The sequence below is a fragment of the Mobula birostris genome, chromosome 13 (assembly GCF_030028105.1).
Source record: "Mobula birostris isolate sMobBir1 chromosome 13, sMobBir1.hap1, whole genome shotgun sequence".
Lineage (NCBI taxonomy): Eukaryota > Metazoa > Chordata > Chondrichthyes > Myliobatiformes > Myliobatidae > Mobula > Mobula birostris.
In genome coordinates, this window is record NC_092382.1 from 103996506 (window position 1) to 104015233 (window position 18728).

At 49.0% G+C, this 18728-nt stretch overlaps 1 protein-coding gene across 7 annotated transcripts; it reads right to left on the reverse strand.

Moving 5' to 3' along the window:
- Positions 1-544: 544 nt before the first annotated feature.
- On the reverse strand, positions 545-17736 carry LOC140207266 (C-type lectin domain family 12 member A-like). 7 transcript variants are annotated; one of them, XR_011888534.1, is made up of 7 exons: positions 17556-17731; positions 11396-11537; positions 8403-8545; positions 3496-3867; positions 2837-2979; positions 1700-1761; positions 545-1361 (listed from the first exon to the last, which is right to left on the reverse strand). XR_011888534.1 is itself a non-coding variant. In XM_072275720.1 (7 exons), exons 4-7 carry the CDS (start codon positions 3794-3796, stop codon positions 1191-1193), a joined length of 690 nt encoding a protein of 229 aa, XP_072131821.1. In that variant the 5' UTR covers positions 3797-3867; positions 8403-8545; positions 11396-11537; positions 17556-17736; the 3' UTR covers positions 545-1190. The 7 variants fall into 7 exon arrangements, 3 of the variants coding, with proteins under 3 accessions (XP_072131821.1, XP_072131822.1, XP_072131823.1); XM_072275720.1 differs by having other exon boundaries at positions 545-1388; positions 1700-1747; positions 17556-17736; XM_072275721.1 differs by having other exon boundaries at positions 1700-1747; positions 17556-17735.
- Positions 17737-18728: the final 992 nt, after the last annotated feature.

Genomic DNA, 18728 nt, shown 5'->3' on the forward strand with positions numbered 1-18728 from the left:
AAGACTCTAAGCTCTTGTTCCCCGCCACCCCCCACAAAACTCAATGGTTATATTCACGCACATATCTACACATAACGCCGTAACTTCTCTTTATCTTGGTTAAGTTACTATATTATAAGTAGTTACTAATAAAGATAGTGGGTTTAACATCAAAACCAGACTCGCACATTTCTAGGGATGTACGGTGTCGAGCATTCTGGCTTGTCGTATGGCCGCCTGGTGTGGAGGCTGCAACGCAGAGGGTCGCCATGGACCATAGAAGGTTCTAGACTCAGCCAGCTCCATCACGGACGCAACCCTCTCCTCCATCGTGGACATGTTGAAGAAGGAATGCCTCGGGAAGACCGCATCCATCAGCGAGGACCATCTCCCGCCGGGAAATGCCCTGTGCTCATCGGTACCACCGGGGAGGGGTACAGGAGCCGGGAAACTCAACAATTTACAAGCAGTTGCTTCCCCTCCGACATCAGATTGCGAAAGCTCCCTGAACACTTAAACACTCCCTCGGTATTCAGCTTTTTGCAGTATTTATTAATTTTCCCAATTGTCGTGAGTTTTATCTCTTTGTACCGCGCTGAAGCCACGTTGTGGTTGTACAAAAGGTCGGTGAGGCCGCGCTGGGAGTTTGGTGTTCAGTTCTGGTCGCGCTGCTGTAGGAAAGATGTCACTGAGCTGGAAAGAGTGCAGAGGGAGATTTACGAGGATGGTGCCGGGACTCGAGGGTCTGAGTTATGGAGAGAGAGCAAGAAGGATGGGACTTCGTTCCTTGGACCGTAGGTATGAAGCCAGGAGAGGCACATACAGGGTGAATGTGCACAGTCTTTTCCCCCCGGGTTGGTGAACTGAGGGCCAGTGCGCACAGAATTGAGGCGAGAGAGGGTGGAGGGAACCGAGAGAGGAGAGGCAGCGAATGGGGTCCGAGGGGCAGAGGAAGAGGGAGAAGGGGAATGAGCTGGGGAGAAGAAGGGCAGAGAGAGAAGAGGGGTGGAAAGTGGGAGTAAATGGGGGGAGAGCGGGGCCGGGAGGGGAGAAGAGTAGTCCAGATGGGGACAGGTGGATCAGTGGGGCAGAACAGGGATGCGTGTAGAGGAGGAAAATGGGGTAGGAGTGAGGTGCGGAGAGGGTGGGAGGGGATGAAAGGATGGGGGAGTGAGAGTGGTGTAGATTGAATGGGGAGAATTGTGGAGCACTCATTTGATTAAATCCGGCTCCACGTGGTGTTGACAAAAACCTTGGATCTCTTCAGTAAATATCCGGGTATAAATGTGCAGACTTCTCGCAGATGAATCTGTGTCTACTGTTGCAACTGTAGATCCGTGACTCGAGTCGCACTTAGTGCAGACGGCCCTTCCATAGAGCATCTTGTAAAGAAGATTAGAAGCTACGTTCTAGCAAAGAGGGTTAGACTATTTCAACAGAGACAAAACAGATCCAGCAGACAACCGGAGACCGTCGCAAAATTAATCCCACTAACCTGCGCTCTCTCCACAGCCCATTGTCAGTCTCTAAACTAATCTTATGATACCGCGCTCTCGCCATAGTCCCGAGTATGTCACCGTATGAATTCCACTACACCGTTCTCCCCTACAGTCCCAAGTCAGCTCCCAAATTAATCGCACTGCACCGCCTTCTCCGACAACGCTGTGTCAGTCAACCAACTAATTCCACTGACCCAGACCAACAACAGCCCAAAACTCACCTGTTTTCCCATTTTCCAATCCAGTACGTTGTGTATCGAGAGACACCACTGAAAACAAAATGCTGTGAAATTAAATCCCTTCATTAATGTTTAGAACCAGACTCTCTCAATGCCTGTCGAAGTGAAGGGACGGTACAGAGAGGAAATCACCCAGTGCCTGAGCCCGGGAGTGTGCGATGGGACAGTGTGCAGGGAGCCTCACTCTGTGTCTGACCCCGGGAGTCTGTGATGGGACGGTGCGGAGGGTTCCTCACTCTGTGTGTGACCCCGGGAGTGTGTGATGGGACAGTGTGCAGGGAGATTCACTCTGTGCCTGACCCCGGGAGTGTGTGATGGGACGGTGTGGAGTGAGTTTCACTCTGTGTCTGACCCCGGGAGTCTGTGATGGGACGGTGCGGAGGGTTCCTCACTCTGTGCCTGACCCCGGGAGCGTGTGATGGGACAGTGTGCAGGGAGATTCAGTCTGTGCCTGACCCCGGGAGTGTGTGATGGGACGGTAGGGAGAGAGATTCACTCTGTGTCTAACCACGGGAGTGTGTGATGGGACGGTGTGGAGTGAGTTTCATTCTGTGTCTAATCCCGGGAGTGTGTGATGGAACGGCGTTGAGTGAGCTTCTCGGTGACTGACCACAGGAGTGTGGACGGGACGGTGTGTAGGGAGCTTCACTCTGTGTCTAACCACGGGAGTGTGTGATGGGACGGTGCGGAGGGTTCCTCACTTTGTGCCTGACCCCGGGAGTGTGTGATGGGACAGTGTGCAGGGAGATTCAGTCTGTGCCTGACCCCGGGAGTGTGTGATGGGACAGTGTGGAGTGAGTTTCACTCTGTGTCTAATCCCGGGAGTGTGTGATGGAACGGCGTTGAGTGAGCTGCACGGTGACTGACCACGGGAGTGTGGACGGAACGGTGTGTAGGGAGCTTCACTTTGTCTCTGATCCCAGTAGTGTTTGATGCAACAGTGTTGAGGGAGATTCACGGTCTCTGACCCCGGAAGTTTGTGACGGGACGTTGTGGAAGGAGCTTCACACTGTGTCTAATACGAGCAGTGTGTGGTGAGATGGTGTGAAGGAAACTCCACTGTGCGTCACACCCCGGGAGTTCTTGACTGTTGATCTCTCTTCCCACGGTAAAACATACCTTTTCCACGTTTGAATTTATTTCCAGGAGCCTTGCATCAAATTTTGAACAATGTTCCCTCGCTCCATCATAAGATTTTACGGACGTGGATATAAAATAACACCAGCCTTCCTTTTCGGTCCAGTACGGGGGACACGTTTGCTCTGAAACTCAAGAACAAGAAACAGTGAATCTTCCTCCAGTGATCCCGTTGCGCCGACTGGGATCAGAAGAAAGTCAATCTCCCTCCACACCGTCCGATTGCACACTCCACAGGTCAAACACAGAATGAATCTCCCAGCGCATCGTCCCATCACACACTTCCGGGATCAGACACAGAGTGAATTTCCCTCCACACCGTTCCATCACACACTCCCGCGGTCAGACACAGAGTGAGTCTCCCTCCACACCGTCCCATCACACACTCTCGGGGTCAGACACAGAGTGAAGCTCCCTCCACACCGTCCCATCACACATTCCCAGGGTCAGACACAGAGTGAAGCTCCCTCTACACCGTCCCATCACACACGTCTGGGGTCAGGCACAGAGTGAAGCTCCCTCCAGACCGTCCCATCACACTCTCCCGTGGCAAGAGATGGAGTAAAGCTCTCCACCTTCTCCCTCCCCTTCTCTCAACCCCCTGTGAAGAGGAACAGAGGAACGGAAGGCTGTCGTCTCACCTCTTCTCCTACTTAGGTATTGGCAAATCTGATTTTTGGTTTCGGTGATGGCTCTGTACTTCGTTTCTAGCTGATTGCATTCATGGCGGAGATCGGTGTGTGTTTGATTCAGCTCTGAGAGTTCGGAGTTGAGGATGGTAATGTTATTTTCGAGTTTGGATAGGTTGTTGTTGAGGGCGGAAATACTCTTCAGACAGTTTCTCTGGGAGAAATCCAGGTGGGAATTCTCAGATGTCCTGGATTTAAGGGTTGAGTTCAGCTCATGGACTTGCTGTTGATACTGGCGTTGGGTCCTGTTCATCTCCTGGTGTTGTTCCCAAAGTCTCCGGTAGTTTCGGTCGGAGGTGATCACAGACTGACGAGTCTGTGATACTGAGAGTGATAGTAAGGGGTGTGTCAGTGACACGGTGTGAGGTGTGTCGGTGTCACAGTGAATTGTGTGTCTGTGTCAGATGAGGGTAGATTTTGTGTCACAGTGAGAAGCGTATCTGTGACAAGGTCCGAGGAGTGTCGCTTTCACGGTGTGGGGGTCATACTGAGGTGCGTGTCGGTGTCATAGTGACGGGCGTGTCTGTGTCACAGTGAGGGCTGTGTGGGTGCTACAGTAAGCGGTGTGTGGGTGTCACAGTGAGGGGCCTGTCGGTGTCACAGTGAGGGCCTGTCTGTGACACGGTATAGGGAGTGTCAGAGTCAGAGTGAGGGGTGTGTGGCTGTCACAGTGATAGGCCTCTCTATGGCACAGTTTGTTGAATGTTGGTGTCACAATGAGAGTCCTGTCGGTGTCAAGGTGAGTGGTCTATCGGTATCACAGTGAGGGGCTTGACTGTGTCACGGTGTGGAGAGTGGCGCTGTCACGCAGAGGGGTGTATCAGTGTCACGGAGAGGTTTGTGTCGATGTCACAGTGATGGGTGTGTTGCTGTCACAGAGAGGGTTTGTCGGTGTCACGCAGAGGGGTGCGTCAGTGTTACAGTGAGGACTGTGTCGGTGTCACAGTGAGCGGTGTATCAGGGTGACGGAGAGGGTAGTGTTGGTGTCACAGTGAACGGAGTGTCAGTGTTTCGGTGTGGGGTGTGTAAGTGTCAAGGTGAAGAGAGCGTCGAAGTCACAGAGTGAGGGAGTGTCGGTGTCACAGTGATGTAGGGTGTCCGTGACACGGTGAAAGGCGTGACGATGTCACGGTGTGGGGCCTCTGGGTGTCACAGTGAGGGTCGTGACGATGTCCCTGTGAGAGGAGTGTCAGTGTAACGGTGTGGGGTGAATAAGTGTCACGGTGAGGGGGGTGTTGGTGTAATGGTGTGGGCTGGACGGTGTCACGGTGCAGGGTGTGTCGGTGTCACAGTGTGGAGAATGTTGTTGTCACGGAGAGGGAAGTGTCGGTGTCAGGGAGCTGTGTCGGTGTCACGGTGAGGGTTTTTTCGGTTTTACGGTGAGTCTACTGTCGTGCACCGTGTGCCGGTACTGTTATAATAATGATAAGTGTCTTCTCTATGCTACCGTCCCATCACACACTCCCGGTGTCAGACACAGAATGAAACTCCCTCCTTCCGTCCTATATCACACTCCCAGGGTCAGACACAAAGTGAATCTCCCTCCACACCGTCCCCTTAAACAAACCCGGGATCAGGCATCGAGTGAAATTCCCTCCCTCCATCCTATCCCGCCCTCCTGGCATCAGACACAGAGTGAAGCCCCCTCCACACCGTCCCATCACACACTCCCGGGGCCGGAAACAGAGTGAATCTCCCACCACACCGTCCGACCCACACACTCCCGAGGTCAGACACAGAGTGAAGCTCCCTCCACAACGTCCGATCACACACTCCCGGGGTCAGACACAGAGTGAATCTCCCTCCACACCGTCCCATCACACACTCCCGGGGTCGGACACAGAGTGAATCTGCCACCACACCGTCCGACCCACACTCCCGGGAGTTAGACACAGAGTGAATCTCCCTCCACACCGTCCTGTTGTTTCACCTTCTTTGTCAATGAAAAGTATACTTTTCTAGGGGTGAAGGGTCATAGTTTTAAGGTGCTTGGAAGATGGTACAAGGGGTTGTCGGAGGTATGTTTTTCGCACAGAGTGTGGTGGGTTGCCACAGAGCGAGAGTACACTTCCATCGATGGTGGTCGATGCGGAATCAATGGGGTCTTTTAAGACACTCTTAGATGGGAACTTTTTTCTATGGTTTTGTTAATGGACTTGACCCCGACTCCTACTTTCCACACAGCCATCTGTACCACAAAATCATTGACAAGCAATGTGATAAGTTGCAGTCCCAATACTGACTCCGTGACGAACACCACTAGTCACTGGCAGCCAACTAGAGAACGCCCCTTACATTCCCATTGGCTGCCTCCTGCCTGCCAGTCATTCCTTTAGACATGCCGGTGTCATTCCTGTAACGCCATCGGGTTTTAGCTTGTTAAGCAGCCTCAGGCATGGCGCTTTATCAAATGCCTTCTGGATTGCCAGTCAATGATATCAGCTGCCTGTGCTTTGTCCAATCTGCTGGTTACTTCCTCAAATAACTCTAACAGATTTGTCAGGCAAGATTTTCCATGACAGAAACCAAGCTGACTTTGACTTATTTTGTCATTAGTCACCAAGTGCCTCACAACCTCAAATTTATTAATAGACTCCGACACTCCCTCAAACACTGACTTCAGGCTAACTGGCTAATAATTTCCTTTCTTTGGCCTTCCTCATTTCTTAAAGTGTGCAGTGACATTTGCAATCTTCCAGTCCTCCGGACCATGCCAGAATCAAGTGATTTTTGAAAGATCGTGACCAATGAATCCGTTATCTCTTCAGCAACCTCTCTCAGTACTCTGGGATGCAGTCCATCTGGCCCAGGTGACTTATCCACCTGAAGACCTTTGAGTTTGCCAGGTACTTTTTTTTTCCGTTGTAATCGCAACGGCACTCACTCCTGCACCCTGACACTCACGGACCACTGGTATAGTGCTAGTGTCTTCGACAGTGAAGACTGATGGAAAGTACCCATTAAGTTCATCTGTCATTTCTTTGTCGCCCATTACTACCTCACCACTCTCATTTTCCAGAGGTTCAATATTAACTCGGAACTCCCCATTACTCTTCATACATTTTGTTTTAAGTGTTAGTATCCTGCTTTATGTTATTGGCTTGTTTGCCCTCATATTCCATCTTTTTCCTTCTTATCGTTTTTTAGTTGCCTTTTGTTGGATTTTAAAAGTGCAACAATCATCCACCTTCCCACTTACTTATGCTACCTTCTATGCCTTTTCCTTGGCTTTTATGCAGTCCTTAATTTCCTTTGTCAGCCACGGTTGCCTACACCAGCCATCTGAGAACAACTGCTTCTGTGGGACATATCTATCCTGCGCCTTATGAAATATTCCCGAAATTCAGCCATCTCTGCTCTGCCGTCATCCCCGCCAGTATCCTCCTGCAATCCGCCTGGGCAGGCTCCTCTCTCATGCCTCTGACGGACACCACACTAAGCGCAGTCTCCCATTCTTTTCCCGCAGCGTAGTGTAGGTCACCACACTAGTCCCACTGTCCCACTCTCCACCTCACACCCTGTATCAGTCAGAAGAATAATCGCACTGCCGCACTATCTCCCCGCAGCCCCATCTCAGTCCCAAAAGAAATGACATCGTCCCGCTCTCTCCCCAGAACCCTGAATCAGTCCCCATACTAATCACCTTGCCCACTCTCCCGGTCGAGCCCCAAGTCAGTCCCCAAACTACTCGCACTGCCCATGCCCTCACCACAGCACCCTGTAAGACTCCAAACTGAACCCACTGCCCCCCACTCCACACAGCCGTCAGTCACTGAGAACCTCACATGCATAGGCATTTTCCAATCCATTTACGTCAGCTTCCATCTAAGTTTTGGAAACAAGATCCTGGTAAATACATTTTCTTTCGTTACCACTCTGCATGGAACGTTATCGTTGGACCCTGGAAGTGTATAATGCAATAGGGCGGAGGGAACTTCACACTACTTCTACCCGGTGGTGTGTGATGGGGTAGTGTGGAGGGAGATTCACTCTGTGTCTGACCCCAGCAGTGTGTGATGGGACGGAGTGGAGGGAGCTTCACTCTGTGTCTGAACCCGGTGGTATGTGATGGGACGGTGTGGAGGGAGATTCACTCTGTGTCTGACGCCGGGAGTGTGTGATGGGACGGTGTGGAGGGAGTTTCAATCTATGTCTCTCCCGGGAGTGTACGATGAGGCGGTCTGTAGCGAGCATCACTCTGTGTATGATCCCGGGAGCTTGTACTGCGACGGTGTAGAGGGCGATTCACTCTGCGCCCGAGCCCAGGGTTGTGTCATGGGAGGAGTGTGGAAGCTTCACTCTGCATGACCCGTTGAGTGTGTAATGGGACGGTGTGGAGGGAGATTCACTCTGTGCCTGACCCTGGGAGTGTGTGACGGGACGCTGTGGAGGGAGCTTTACTATTTGTCTGATCCCGGGAGTGTGTGATGGGACCGTGTGGAGGGAGCGTTACTATTTATTTGACAGCGCAGGTGTGTGATGGGAAATTGTGGAGGGAGTTTCTCTGTCACGCCTCGTGGGTGTGCGATGGGACGATATGGAGGGAGCTTTACTATTTGTCTGATCCCGGGAGTGTGTGATGGGACGCTGTGGAGGGAGCGTTACTATATATCTGACAGCGCAAGTGTGTGATGGGAAAGTGTGGAGGGAGTTTCTCTGTCACGCCTCGTGGGTGTGCGATGGGACGATATGGAGGGAACGTGACTCTATATGAACCATGAAGTTTATGATGGGACGGTGTGGAACGAGTGTCACTTTCTGCCTCACCCCGGGAGTGTGTGATGGGACGGTGTGGAGGGAGGATCGCTCTGTCAGGCCCCGGGCAGTTTGCGGACATCCTCACGTGGTATGGCACATACCTTTTCCTCGATTGAGTTCATTTCCAGCAGCTTTCAACCGCACTTCGAATATCTTTGCTTCGCTCCAGCGTGAGATTTTGCCACCGTCGATATGAAATAACAAGCGCCTCTCCTGTTGACCCACCCCTGGAAACACATCTGTTCTGTAAATGGGGAACAGAGAACAGTGAGTGACGATATTGGGTTTTGCTGACCGAGAAACTTTGAACCCACAGGGAGTCTTCATGTTGTTTCTGATATAAATAGTCGCCAGTACACTCACGAAAGGGAGATTACCCTGTAGCCATCCAGTTTTCGCAGAATCGCTCACTATAGACAACTGGCCTAATGATTTACACACTAAGTTCAGGAACAGCTTTTACCCCTCAACCATCAGGAATGAGGTCAGGAGCCTCGGGACTCACACCACCATGCTCAGGAACTGTTACTGGGGGAGATTCAGAAGGCAGTTCTCGGAAGTCCTGGATTCCAGGGTTGAGTTCACCTCATGAATCTGTTGACGATATAGGCGCTGGGTCCTGTTCGCCTCCTGACGTTGTTCGCAATGTTTCATTCACAGATGATCATAGACTGACGAGTCTGTAACACTGAGAGTGACGGTCAGGGGGCGTGTCAGTGGCACCGTGTTGGTGGGGGCGGGCGTTTCAGATTGTGGTGTGTTATCTACCTCTAGGGTTCATATTGTCTGTGGACTGTCACTTTAAGGAGAAAGAGGGAACCGAGACTGACTGTTTGGCTCTGTGTTAATTTCTACTGTCTGCAGAATTACCTCGTTGCTGTGGTGACCAGCTCGTGTTATGTTTTCTCTGCAGCGTGTTTACTTTTTTACAAGGACAGTTGCAGACAGAGAGAAACACATATTCAGACTCAAGATGGGTTCCATTAATTAAAGACAACAGTGAGGATCTTCCGGTGACGTCATCGTCCAAAATGGCAGCTTGAATGAACAGCTACTCCGGAAAAAAAACGCATATATTGCCGCGTTCATTTATCAAATATAAGATCTTCCAAAAATATCTGAATTGATAAAGGGGGCAAGAATGGGGAAAAGAAATGGAGATAAAAAAGGAATCAGTGCGGAGCCTATGGACGGGAGAGGTACAACACGTGTCTCTCCTACTCGAACGCGTGCTCGCCAGGCTGACGATGGGCCTCGTTCAGGTGAAGCGGCGAACATGATAAAACCTCTGGAAGAGATACGGGGATTACAAAGAGATATAAACGAGCAACTCAGTGATATCAAGTCACAGCTTGACACCGTCAATCAAAAAATAGCGGTGCCCGAGACTCGAATTGAGAAGGTGATGTGATGGTGTGCAGGGAGCTTCACTCTGCGGCTGAGTCCGGCGATGTGTCATGAGACGGCGTGGAGGGAGCTTCACTGCGTATGGCCCGGTGAGTGTGTAATGGGACGGTGGGGAGGGAACTTCACTCCGTATGACCCGGTGAGTGTGTAATGGGACGGTGGGGAGGGAGCTTCACTCACTTCTGACACCGGCAGTATGTGATGGGGCGATGTGTAGCAGCTTCAATCTGAGTCTGATCCAGGTATGTGTGATGGGACGGTGTGGAGGAAGCTTCACTCTGTATGACACCGGGAGTGTGTGATGAGACGGTGTAGAGGGAGCTTCACTCTGCGTTTCACTCCGGGAGTGTGTGATGGGACGGTGTGGAGGGGGCTTCACTCTGTGTCTGATCCCGTAATATTGCGATGGGACAGTGTGGAGGGATTTCCACTCTGTGTCTTTTTCCCGGGATGGTGTGATGCGACAGTGGGGAGGGAGCTTGACTAGTTGTCTGTCCCCGGGAGTATGTTACAGGACGGTGTAGAGGGAACTCATTCACTGTCTGATCCGGCAGTGTTTGATGCGACGACGTGCAGTAGCTTCATTCTGTGTCTGATCCCAGGATGTGTGATGGGACGGTGTGGGCGGAGTTTCACTCTTTATAACACCGGGAGTGTGCGATGGGATGGTGTGGAGGGAGATTCACTCTGTGTCTGACCCCGCGAGTGTGTGATGGGACGGTGTGGGCGGAATTTCACTCTTTATGACACTGGGAGTGTGTGATGTGACGGTGTGGAGGGAGCTTCAGTCTGTATTGCCACGGGAATGTGTGATGGAGCGGTGTTCAGGGAGCTTCACTCTGTGTCTGACCACGGGGGTTTGCGATAGGACAGTGTGGAGGGATTTCCACTCTGTGTCTTTTTTTTTTTTTCCCGGGATGTTGTGGTGGGACGGTGTGAAGGGAGCTTCACAATTTGTCTGACCCCTGGAGTGTGTGATTCGTTGGTGTGGGGCAGCTTCACTCTGTTTTTGACCCTGTGATTGTGCGATCGGACTGTGTGAAAAAAAAAAAAAGCTTCACTCTGTGTCTGTCCCTGGCAGTGTGTGATGGGTGAGTGTGTGGGGAGATATAATCTGTGTCTGACCTCGGCAGTCTCCGGTGGGACGGAATAGTGGGAGCTTCACTCTGTGTCTGATCCTGTGATTGTGCGATGGAACTGTGTGGAAAAAAAAAAGTTTCACTCTGTGTCTGTCCCTGGCAGTGTGTGGTGGGTGAGTGTGTGGGGAGATATACTCTGTGTCTGACCCCGGCAGTCTCTGCTGGGACGGAATAGTGGGAGCTTCACTCTGTGTCTGATCCCAGAAGTGTGTAATGGGTCGGTGTAGAGGGGGCTTAACTCTGTGTCTGATCCCGTGATTGTGCGATGGGACGGTGTGGAGGGAGCTTCCCTCTCTGTTTGACCCTGGGAGGGTGTGATGGGACGGTGTAGAGGGAGCTTTACTCTGTGTCCGACCCCGGGTGTATGCAATGGGACGGTATGGCGGGAGCTTCACTCTGAGTGACCCCTGAAGCGTGTGATAGGACGTTGTGGAGGGAGCTGCACTAGTGTCTGGCCCCGGGAGCGTGTGAAGGGACGTTTTGGAGGGAACTTCACTCTGTCAGGCCCCGGGCAGATTGTGGCCATCCTCACGTGGTCTGTCACATACCTCTTCCTCGATTGAGCTAATTTCCAGCAGTTTTGAGCCACCCTTCGAACAATTTATCTTCGCTCCAGCGTGAGATTTTGCCACCGTGATATGAAATAACAAGCGCCTCTCCTGCTGACCCATCCCTGTCAGCACGTCAATTCTGTAAATGGGGAGCAGAGAACAGTGAGTGACGATATTGGGTTTTGCTGACAGTGAAACTGTGTCCCCACAGGGACCCTTCATGTCGTATCCGATATAAATAGTTACGAGTATATTCAGGGAAGGCAAATTTACCCTGCAACTATCCATTTTTCGCAGACTTGTTCACTATAGATAATTGGCCTCATGATTTACACTCAATGTTATGGAACAGTTGTTGCCCCTCAACCATCAGGAAGAAGGTCCAGGAGCCTCAGGAGTCTCACAACCAGTTTCAAGAAGATATACTATCCCTCAACGATCTGAAGGGTGGTACAGGAGCCTCAGGACTCACACCACCGGGTTCAGGGACAGTTATTACCCAACAAAAATCAGGAAGAAGGTACAGGAGCCTCAGAGCCCTACACTACCAGGTTCTGGAAAATTATTACCACTCAACCATCAGGATGGGTGTCTAGGAGCCTCAGGACTCAGACATCCAGGTTTCCTAACGGTTGCTACCCCTGAACCATCATGAAGGAGGTAAAAAAGGCTGAGGTCTCAGGCGGTCACCCATCCAAGTACTGACCAGGCCTGAGCCTGCTTAGCTTCGGAGCAGAGGGAGCTGGGGTTACATGTCCACTTACTTTTATGGGTACTGTAATGGGGACCCACAACTCACAGGGAGGAAGAGCTATCCCCCACGGACTGATGTTTCCTCTAGCTGAACCCAGGTTCATCTAGAGACCCCAGCCTTGGAATCACACCTTCGTGGCATTTTGTATTATTATTCGCGATTCTTGGTTCTAATTTGTTCAGGCAGTAGATCGATTAAGCTTTATTCTGCTAATTTCAATGATATATTGACAGATGAATACACATGGCTAATGACAAAGTACAATTCATTTCTTTTAATGTCACTGGACTGTCAAATCCAATCAAACGCTGCAAAATTCTATCTAAAATGAATAAAAAAGAACAAGCCCATGTACTATATTTACAGGAAGCTCACTTCAGTGATAAATAGCATGGAAAACGAAAAAGAATGGGCTTCACTAATTTGTTTTTCTCCTCATATAAATCAGGACATGAGAGAGGGGTTGTTATTCTTAGCTCAAGCAAGCTAAATTTCGAAAAAGTATCCGAAATGGAATATAAGGAGGGCAGATATATTCTGGTAAGGGGGAATATAGATGGGAATTCAGATACCCCGTTGAATATAAAAGCGCACCCAGGAAGTGGCAATTCGTTTCTTTCATAAAATTACTAATATATTGGAATGGAAACAGAGGGTCTCCTGATATGTGGAGGAGGCGTAGATCTACAATTACACCCAAATTTAGATTCTTCCGATAGAAAAGCCTATGATACAAAATCCTAACATAAGAAAGTTAATACACTTTTTGAGAAAGTTGGCTTAATAGATATATGGTGGGACCTTTCCCCGACAAAAGGGATTACATTCAATATTCTGTCCCACTTTTTGTATATACAAGTACAGACTACTTAATGTGTCAGTGCGTGGCCAAGTGGTTGAGGCGTCGGTCTAGTGAACTGAAGGTCGCTGGTTCGATCCTCAGCTGTGGCAGCCTGTTGTGTCTTTGAGCAAGGCACTTAACCACACGGTGCTCTGCGACGACACCGGTGCCAAGCTGTATCGGCCCTATTGCCCTTCCCTTGGACAACATCGGTGGCGTGGAGAGCGGAGGCTTGCAGCATGGACAACTGCCGGCTGTCTTTGTTAGGAGAAAATTAGAATTCGAACTTTTGACCCGCAATTTGACTGTAAGAAAAGGTGGGGCCCGTTACTATCATTTGATTTGAGTTAATTAAGATGATACCCTTCTGTTTCTTGTGTAATCGGATTCTGTTGGTGGATTGATTTTTTGTTCATTTATGGAAGCGTGTATGGCGTACAGCTCCGGGATTGTGCTACCAAAGATTTTTTTAAATGTTTTTTCGGTCAGTGTTTTTTTTTATTTTTGGTTTAGTTAGCAGGGGTTCCAAAAAATATATTATTAGCATTTTTCCCTCTTATTATTGGTATACTGTTTAGCTTGGTTAATTAGTTATCTGATAGTTTAACTCTTATTGTATATATTGATATGTTGATTTGACTATTGTACTGTGTTTTTGTTGATTTTAAATAATAATTAATCAAAAGACTTATAAATGAATAAATAAACAATTAGAGAGTAAGAGCATGTATTTGGGGTGTGTACCTTAAGAGTAGGAAAATAGATAAATATTTAATGAATATACTGCTGGTGGTTGGGAAAAAAAAAAGACCATTAACAGGAAATCGTTATCACAGGAAGCCCAACTTTAAATGTATTGATGGAAATTACAATGGACATTTACAAAATGGGGAAGCATCTGTTAATCATAAGTTGGAACAATATGATACATACTGGGGAAAATGGTTTAACTACATAACACCTCATAGGCCTGATTTTATTCTCAGAAGTGAATTAATATGTTGTAATAAAAATGATCACTCCGTACTTGCAGTTAGCTTTCTTCTTTCACTTGTTCTTTCTCTCCTTTCCTTTCGATAAGTGTATACCTCAGATAAATATTATTTGGAGATTTATGACAAATATGATTGTTGTTGTTCGTCCATCGTACGTCGATGAGGACCTCGACACCATTATTGATGATGTCGAGACTAGCTCGTCACTTTGATTTAAGTGAGGGAGAGTTGCGCAACGTCAGCCACAGTCTCTCTTCCCAATTCCCATCTGGATCCAGTGGCAAGACAGAGTCGAGACGGCTGGAGATGGGACTAGGCGCAGTGGATGACAAGGACGTCTTCTGTGTCTTGTTCTGCTCTACACGTTCCACGACCCTTGCAGAGACCGCCTTCTTGACCGTTGGACCTTCCATTGGTCTCGTCCACTCAATCCGCCGGAGTCTGTCTTCACATGCTGGGATAGACAGCTCCCTATCTCACCGAGGGTTTCAGACCCGTCGGCTACCCTCACCTGGTTTAGCCAGCTTGTCGAAGCCCGGAGTGTGGCTGTTGTCGCATGCAAACAGCTACGGGGAGCCACAGGTGAGAGCTGAGTGCCAGGTGGGGACCAAAGGTGGACTAACCGCCTTGAAAAGGACGCGACATGTTTCCCCACCGGAGGTGCTACCCCTCCCTGACACCCCATACACCCCACAAATATGATTACATGATATACAAATCCCATTTCCAGAAAAGTTGGGATATTTTCCAAAATGCAATAATAAACAAAAATCTGTGATATGTTAATTCACGCGAACATTTATTTAACTAAAAAAAAGTACAAAGAAAAGATTTTCAATAGTTTTACTGACCAACTTACTTGTAATTTGTAAACATACACAAATTTAGAATTTAATGGCTGCAACAAACTCAACAAAAGTTGGGACAGAGGCATGTTTACCATTGTGTTACAGCACTTTTTTTCTTTTAATAACACTTTTTAATCGTTTTGGAACTGAGGATACTAATTGTAGTAGATTTGCAATTGGAAATTTTGTCCATTCTTGCTTGATATAAGACTTCAGCAGCTCAACAGTCCGTGGTCTCCGTTGTCTGATTCTCCTTTTCATGATGCGCCATACATTTTCAATAGGAGATAGATCTGGACTGGCAGCAGGCCGGTCAAGCACACGCACTCTTGTCTACAAGGCCACGCTGTTATAGCCCGTGCCGAATGTGGTCTGGCATTGTCCTGGTGAAATAAGCATGGATGTCCCGGATGATACGTCGCCTTGATGGTAACGTACGTGTCCCTAAAATCCTAATATACGCCTCAGAGTCAATGGTACCTTCACATACATGCAACTCACCCATCCGTGGGCACTTATGCACCCCCATACCATCACAGATGCTGGCTTTTGCGCATTTCGCTGATAATAATCTGGATGGTCGTTTTCAACTTTGGCGCGGAGAACTCGACGCCCGTTTTTTCCGAAAACTAGCTGGAATGTGGACTCATCTGACCACAGCACACGTTTCTACAGTCTTTCGGTCCATCTGAGATGAGCTCGGGCCCAGAGAACTCGCCAGCATTTCTGCATAGAGTTGATGTTTGGCTTCCTCCTTGCGTAATACAGTTTCAAGTTGCATTTCTGGATGCAGCGACGGACTGTGTTGAGTGACAATTGTTTTCCGAAGTACTCCCGAGCCCAGGTGGCTATAATTGTCACAGTAGCATGACGGTTTCTTAGGCAGTGCCGCCTGAGGGCTCGAAGATCACGCGGATTCAACAGTGGTTTCCGACCTTGCCCTTTACGCACTGAGATGTCTCTGAATTCTCTGAATCTGTTCACAATATTATGTACTGTAGATGTTGAAAGACCAAAATTCTCTTCAATCTTGCGTTGAGAAATGTTCCTTTTGAACTGACTAACAAGTCTCTCAGGAATTTTGGCACAAAGGGGTGAGCCACGACCCATCCTTGCTTGCAAAGACTGAGCCTTTGATTGACGCTACTTTTATACCCAGTCATGATACCTCACCTGCTACCAATTAGCCTGTTTAATGTGGAGTCCTCCAATCCGGTGTTACTTGAATATTCTGTGCATTTCCAATCTTATTTTGACCCTGTCTCAACTTCTGTTGAGTGTGTTGCAACCATCAAATTCTAAATGTGTGTATATTTACAAAATACAATTAAGTTGGTCAGTAAAACTATTAACAATCTTTCCTTTGAACTTTTGTCAGTTAAATAAAGGTTCACGTGAATTAACATATCACAGATGTTTGTTTTTATTGCATTTTGGAATTATCCAAACTTTTCTGGAAATAGAGTTTGTATATGTACAGTATTTGAAATATATCTTATGGAAACGTTTGATGATGAAGTTCTATATAAAAAATACAAAAAGTGCTGAAGATGAAAAAAGAATGGCTTCTACAACAGGAGGATGATCCTAAACACACCTCAAAATCCGCAACGGACTACTTCAAGAGGCGCACGATGAAGGATTTACCATGGCTTTTACAGTCCACCGAACTAAACATCATCCAAAATCTGTGGATAGACCTCAAAAGAGCAATGCATACAAGACGGCCCAAGAATTTCACAGAACTAGAAACCTTTTGCAATGTAGAATGGGCAAAAATCCCCCAAACAAGAATTGAAAGACTTTTAGCTGCCTACAGAATGCGTTTAGACGCTACCACACTTGCCAAAGCGCCTGTTACAAAGTACTGACCATACAGGGTGCCCAAACGTTTGCTTCGGGCCCTCTTCCTTTCTGTTATTTTGAAACATTAAAATATGGAATTAAAAAAAGTAATCTTGCTTAAAATATTAAAGAAATGTGGCATCTTTAACATGATGCCTTTTGGAAATCAGGTCATCTTTTACTCGGTTATCTATTCACAGTAACAGAAATTTTGAGCAGGGATGCCCAAACTTTTGCATGCCGCTGTATATGCATCAGGACCTCCGGCTGCTCACTCACCCACTTAAGAATCATTGAGAAGGAATGGTGTGCTGAGAGAAGAGGAAGGAAGGGGAGGAGAGTGGAGGCGACAGAACGGCTGTTCAGCTTGCAGCCGTTGGAGCAGAACGTGTGAGTCGCCATTTTCTTCCACCCTGTTTCTGACTGGAAGCTGTTTAAACACCAAAATCCCCTAACTATGACTTTGAATCAGACACAGAGTAAATCTCCCTCCACACCGACCCATCGCACACACCCGGAGTAAGACACAGAATTAAGCTCCCTCCACACGGTCCCATCACACACTCCCGGGGTCAGGCACTGAATGAAGCTCCCTCCACACCGTCCCATCACACACTCCCGGGCTCAGACATAGTGTGAAGCTCCCTCCACACTGTACCATCACACGTTCCCAGGTGTCGGATACAGAGCGCAGCTCTCTCCTCACCATCCGAAAATCCACTCCCTTGTTTACACAAACAGTGAAGCTCACAACATATTGTCCCATCACTCTCCCGCGGTCAGATATTTGAAGTACACCCGCACCATCGCAGCACACTCTGCTGGTATCAGAAAATGTGCGCAGTTCCCACCCGCCGCCGCTCTCCCCACTCACCAATACCCAGCGCTTCGGCGTTCCAGTAGTCTCGAACTGTGTGTGTCTCTCGGAAATGGTGTCTGTGTGTGTGTGACCGGATGGTGTGCTGCGTGAACGGGAAGGGGAAGGAAGGGGAGGAGAGAGGAGGCCAGGGAAGGGGTTGTGAGATTGCAGATACTGATGCAAATGGTGTGGAACCACGTGACCGGCCTGTGCATGCAGAGCTTGGAGAGGCTCAGAGCCTGGCGATAGATATTCGGTGGAAGGGAGAAGTGTATCACCACACGTCATTTCTCCCTCAGACTTCCCACAATTGCCGCTGAACACAGAAAGGGAGGCGCGTGGGACGGATTGAAGGGTTTTACTGGATGGATCGTGTCATGGCGACGGAGTGGGCGGTAAGGAAGGTAGGGAATGTGTGCAGGAGAGGCAATGGGTCACGGAGTATGGTACGTTTAAAGGAAGGGAGGAGTGACGGAGACGGGAGTAGTGTAGTGCAGGGAGTATGTGAGGGGGACGAGGAGTAGTGCAGAAGAGGGAGAGTTGGACAGATTCCGGGTGGGGGGTGTTTGCCGAGGGAGGGTTCTATGCATACAGGGAGGAGGGTTTCCGTATGACTGTGAATGGCCTGACTCTGGGTCAGTATCTCTCAGTGGTGAGGTTCTGCTACGGTGCAACGTCTCGTTGTGTCGGTGTCACGATGCGGGCGTGTTCGTGTCACGACGGGGGAGGGGGGAGGGGTGATGAACTGAGAGCTTGGATACATACATGGAATTGTGACGTAGTGGCCATTACCGAGCCTCGGCTGGCACCAGGGCAGGAATGGGTTCTCAATATCCCTGGATTTCAGTGCTTTTAACAGGATGGGGGAGGGGCGCGGGGATTGAAGAGGAGGAGGGGTAACATTACTGGTCGGGATACCACTACAGCTACAGGAAGGGTGGGTAATAGAGCACGATCCTCTTTTGAGTCAGTATGAGTGGAACTCAGGAACAGGAAGGGAGCAGTTACTCTATTGGGAGTATTCTATAGGCTCCCTGTTAGCAGCAGAGATACCGCGGAGCAGATTGGGAGACAGATTTTGGGAAGGTGCAAAAATAACAGGGATTTTACCTTGTGTGTCTTTCACTTCCCGAATATTTGTTTGGCACCTGGTTAGTTCCAATGTTTAGACGGGGCAGAGTTTGTTGA

Coding starts and splice junctions, on each gene's coding strand:
- LOC140207266 (XM_072275720.1), bottom strand. CDS start 3,796: ATGAACAGGACCCAACGCCAGTATCAACAGCAAGTCCATGAGCTGAAC. Junction 2,980..3,495: donor ATACCTAAGTAGGAGAAGAG/GTGAGACGACAG, acceptor CTTGAGTTTCAG/AGCAAACGTGTCCCCCGTAC. Junction 1,389..1,699: donor ATTGGAAAATGGGAAAACAG/GTGAGTTTTGGG, acceptor CCTCTTTGCTAG/AACGTAGCTTCTAATCTTCT.